Here is a 5,174-nt window from a genome sequence, read left to right on the forward strand (position 1 = left end):
CAGGACCTGCCTTTCATAGACCCATCCTGACTGGGTCTCATCCCCTGGTTCACCTGTAACGATGACACTCAGGATGATTTGCTCCGTAACTTTCCCCAGCGCGCAGGTCAGACTGACAGACTTGTAGTTCCCTGGATCCTCCTTCTGGCCCTTCTTGTGGATGGGTGTCACACTGGCTAACCTCCAGTCCACTGGGACCTCCCTGGTTAGCCAGGATTGATGATGTATGATGGAAAGTGGCTTGGTGAGCACTTCTGCCAGCTCCCTCAGTACCCTCGGGTGGATCCCACCCAGACCCATAGACTTGTGTTTGTCCAAGTGGTGTATCTCCTGCTTGTCTGTCAAGTGTGGGCATGGAACGGAATGTTTGTCTCTTTGTTTGGGCACGGTTTATTTTCAAAGTGTGCTTTCTGTTAAATACTAGTACTAACAACACTGGAACATGAAGATGACTTGGGCCAATCAATATCCCATGCATATTTGGTAACGGAATTCAAACATCTCTCTCCAACAATGAGGACAGTTCAGGTATCACAGCGACATGAGGCACAGACCACATATCAGTCACTCCCAAACTAGCATCAGTAGTTCTGCATATCCAGTGAAAAAGGCAGATGCTTAAACAAGTCACTTAAAAGACAGGGCAGCTGTCCAGGCAGGTGTCTCCCGTCCAGGGACAGTGACAAGCCAGTGGCTTTCGTCTCTGCTGTTTGATTAGGGGAAAAACGAAACCCTTTAGCGTTAGAGAATCCCTGATGCAGCTGCTTTTGTCCATTGGAATTCGCTGTACCTGGCACCGCTCATGCTTTATTTTGATCTGGGTAACTTTGTCCGGCTTGTGGGACGGTTGTTACAGATGTAAGTATGCTAACTGGTGTAAGACTGCAGTTAACCTTAATTAAAAATTGCTTGTCCTAACCGTTAATCTGGTGTATGCAGAACACGCACACGATGACTCTTTAGTAGAACGTCTGTTAGGTGTTAGGTAGTAGCTACTGGGGATGGCTTTTCCCTTATTAAACAAACCAAACCAAAACAAGGAAACAAAACCCTGCAGAGAAAAACACCTCTGAGCTGAGTCCTGTGAGCTCCTGCAGCTTCCGTGCCCCGACTGCCGTGCACTTGGGCCTGGTATCCGGTTTCTTTTGTGGGGAGAAAAAGAAACGGGATACTTGTGCGACTTCGGACAGAGTTCAGTGGACTGTTGGCTACCGTGTGCTTTACTGCTAACGGTGGATATTCCCTGCTGGAAACACTGATGTGTCTGTAATGGTGATTAATGGGACCTGCTTTCTCCTCTATATTAACCTGCTGTCAGTTAATTCCCTTTTTAAATAAAAAAATCTCTAATAGATTTTTTTTTTTTAATCGAAAAGAAACGCAGCATTTTTCAGATCATCTCTCTGTGTTGCTTTTGGTTGCTTTGTAGCCTCTGTACTTCTCGGGCTCTGCAAGTTACTGCCTGATTGCAGATGTGTCTTCATCTTCTCTTCTCAGGGAGAGCTGGTGACTGCGTCCAAGGCAATAATTGAGAAAGAGTATCAACCAAAAGTCATAGTGAGCACAACAGGACCAAACCCGTTCAACAAACTCACCGATCGAGAGCTGGAAGAGTATCGCAAAGAAGTAGAAAGAAAGCAGAAGGGACCAGAAGGTTGGTTTCTCTGTGCGTGTTTGCAGCAGCGGGCCGTGCTAACAGCACGTCCCTTATCGGTGGGAAGGGGGGTTACCTGCACAGGCCATGGATGAGGTATCCAGCGTTAGCAGGGTGTTTCCAGGGTGAATCAGAAAGTCAAGAAGCACATTGGAGAGAGCACGTGCCATCTGAGAGCTGATGGCGTGTCCTGTAAAACACACAGGCCTTCTTCTAAACATTATCCCGGCGGGGTGTTCAGTGGGGCCAGGTACTGCTGCTCTTCAGAGCTTGGAAGCTTGCAGCTTCAGCCGCTGCGGGGTGGGATACGCTGTTGTTATGCCTGTGTAACGTTTATTCTCTCAGTAACGGTGCTACCTCCTTCTTAGCTAAGGTATCAAAATATGGAGAGACTGTGTTACTGAGAGAGACACCCGCTGGGGAACAGAGTACGTGGCTTAGAAATCAGCCCATCAGTGAGCAGAGTACGTCAGATAACACACCTCTGGATTTGAAAGGCAGATCAAAAACCTTTCAAGGAGCAGATTCAAAGACTTTACAGGATCGTGACGTATCATCACTGTCTAAATCTTTAGATGACACTCAGTTTGCTGCTGCGTGGGTTTCTTGTCAGACCATGCAGCAAGCCACCACACACCTTAACCGCGAAGAGCCAGATGGGCAGAAGTCCTCCCATAAGGAATTTCATACTGCAGTGATCAGAGCGTTAAGGTCCAATCCTGACCTTTTGGCTGAGGCCTCAGGTATTACTGATGTGTCGGGCTTGCAATCTCAGGAACCACCTCTTTACCTACAGCGTGTGGAGATTCTGTCAGCTGACTCATCTGTGGGACTGATTTCCCTTCCAATTCCTTAGGTGGACCGTGTGGAACAGGGTTTTAATACTGTTCCTGGTACATGGTCTGTGCTCTAATGGTTTCCTTTAGATCTAGGGTTGGTTAAACCTGGAAGCAAGGGGGACCCTCCTTACTAATAACAAATAGGCGAACCGCTGTGAAATCCGTTTTGAATCATTTAATTGCTGCATGTTTCTCTGATCATCCCCGCAGTCACCTCTTCCTTTGGCCGGTCTCTTTGCCCCCGGTCTCGGCAATACAAAGCAAGCAAAAGAGCCTTGTCTTGGGTCAGCCTGAGGGCATTCTCCCCGCTGCCCTCGAGTTCGTTCTTATCTTCCTTCTGGGTTTTCCTTGCAAGCTTTCTTCAGAACAGCCTGATAAACCAACTCATAAACAGTGCCGTGATCCCTGCCCGCTGACGAAAAAGCCCCAAAACAACACGTAGCTCGGCTGCGACTTCAACCGTTGCGCCAGTACCAAACTATCCCTTCGTTGCCTTTTGCTTGTTTTGGCATTGTTCGATGCCCTGGCAGAATTCCAATTCAGAAAAATGCATTCGTCTCTCGTGCGTGTGGAGCCAAAGGACCCTTGTTTTCTCACGCGCGGGAAGGTTTTTGTTTGCGTTTTAATTTCTCCCTGCCTGCACCTGCAGAACCTTCAGAAGACGGCAGGCAGCAGAAAGAGAGGAGTCCCCCCGATCACACTTTGGCTCGCACTCCGCCCAGCACGCCCATTAAGATAGAGGAAGGTATGTTCTTCTCATCTGGGGGCCAGGGGAAACCAGTAACTGCATCACCAGGGACTGGTGCATGACAATGTGTGAGCTAGTGTCTCATCAAGGTAAATCGCTTCTCCTACTGTTATACTGCCCAAGATACACGGCGCTGAACTCTAATAGGAGCGATGTTTACAATAATCAAGAAGTGTGCATTACTATAGAGACAAATTTTCACCTGTACAGAATTGCCTTGTCATCTCTTGCTGTTTCTCAACTGATGTACCCTTGTACATGTTTCCTGCGAGAGAGAATTGCTCTTAAGAAATGGAACAGTGTCCTCTGGTGAACCAGACGCACGTTCAGGTGCTTTGGTAAATCTCCTTCACCGATTGCACATTTCTTAAACATTATTGTACTTGGATTACACCTCAGTAAATATGTTTTTTTCCAACTCCATTTGAGTCTAAATACCACGATTTGCCCATCTTATGTAGTCGTTTTAACTGAGATGAGAGCAGGGCTGCTACAGCTTCCTCAAAAAAGCATAAAGTAACAATCTTGAACAGGTGTAATCTAATTTTTGTCTTGTTTCCCTTTACCTTGTACATTGGATATATCACTTGTCTGTTAGTCCTCCATTCCCTACTTCATCTCATTCCGTTTTCAATAAGAATGGCTGCAACCATTCTTCTGACTTAACCCGATGGCTGTGATGAATGCATAGATTCTCTACTTGTGCTTTTTTCTTCTTGTGGCTGCGTTACAAACAGGAGATGGATATGCTAAAGAGTACCTGTTACCATAGTAAGTATCATTCCATACTCTGACCTGCTTACGTGCTTTGCTTTGCTTTTGCATCTTTGTTTACTACGGTGGTTTTGTTGGGTTTGCCTTTTTATTTGAAGCAGGCTTTTTCGGTTGAGTCGCTGATTTCATTAGTTCTTGATTTCGTTAAAATCTGGGTAGGTACCAGTGTTCTGTCAGAATGCGCTCCCCCTTGGAAAGAGACTGTGCGAGTGACATCATGTGTTTCCATACCTGTGTCTGGTTCCTCGGGTTAAAAAGGAATAGTCTGAAGTCGTCGTTCAGATGCAGCCGAAACGGGTCTGGGAGTTTCTGCCCCGACGCTGTGCTGCTGCCTGCGCAGCTGGGGCCGGGCAGGGAAGGGGAAGTTCCGGCTCTGTGGCAGTGCAGACGTGGTCCCAGCAGCCAGCTGACTTCTGCACACGAGTGGGCGTGGAGCTGCTCCTGTTGGGCGCGTCAGCTGTAGGGAAGCTGCGATCCCAACCGGGGACAGCAGCAACTGCCACAGCTGTTTCGGCTTCATCGTCAGGGCCGCATCAGACTATGCTTTACAGAAACAAGGATGTTTGGCCCCCTTCATTTGTATGTCCTGTTACATCCAAAAGTCAGTGTGTCTGTCGTGGGTACCAAGGTCAAACTGCAGCTGTGATGTTACTAACGAAGTCCTAAAACCTGAAAGTTCTTTTAATCTGAGAATTGCGTTCCACGAACTCTTTGGCTGTGCAAGCTCTCCAGGGCAGACAGGCAGAGCTTAGTTTAGAGCAGAGCTGGAAGCTCACACCATGACGACAGGGCTCTTGGTACACAGCCACTTCTCAGCTTTGTGCCCCTCATGTTGTTTCCGTTTAGGTGCAGCTGAAGTCAGGAAAGTGTTTTGTGTTAACTCAGTTACAGCCTAGTCTGTATGTTTGTCCATGTGTTTGTGTTTAAAAAAAAACCCTTAAACCTTTGTTTTTGTAAATAATGTGAATTGTAAACACGCCCCAGCATTAATGCTGCTTTTCAAACACTTACACCACAGCATATGTAAAGGGAAAGCCTGGGTGTAGACGTGATTGTTCTAAAAAACCTCAGAAATGTTGAGGTACTGCCGAGTTACATCATAGAATCACATCATAGAATGGTTTGGGTTGGAAGGGACCTTAAAGATCATCTAGTTCCA

General features: G+C 47.0%; 1 protein-coding gene across 1 annotated transcript in view; it reads left to right on the forward strand.

Annotated features, from left to right (window-relative positions):
- Positions 1–1,472: 1,472 nt before the first annotated feature.
- The window catches only part of LOC104515531 (alpha-adducin-like), a gene marked incomplete at its 5' end in the record, with an annotated part of 6,883 nt that continues 3,181 nt past the window's right edge, over positions 1,473–5,174 (forward strand). Inside the window, 2 exons of the mRNA XM_010159542.1 lie at positions 1,473–1,654; positions 3,143–3,238. Coding sequence (XP_010157844.1) covers positions 1,473–1,654; positions 3,143–3,238 — 278 coding nt within the window. The remainder of the gene's footprint in view (positions 1,655–3,142; positions 3,239–5,174) is intronic.

Source organism: Eurypyga helias, unplaced genomic scaffold (genome assembly GCF_000690775.1).
Source record: "Eurypyga helias isolate BGI_N326 unplaced genomic scaffold, ASM69077v1 scaffold1099, whole genome shotgun sequence".
Classification (NCBI taxonomy): domain Eukaryota; kingdom Metazoa; phylum Chordata; class Aves; order Eurypygiformes; family Eurypygidae; genus Eurypyga; species Eurypyga helias.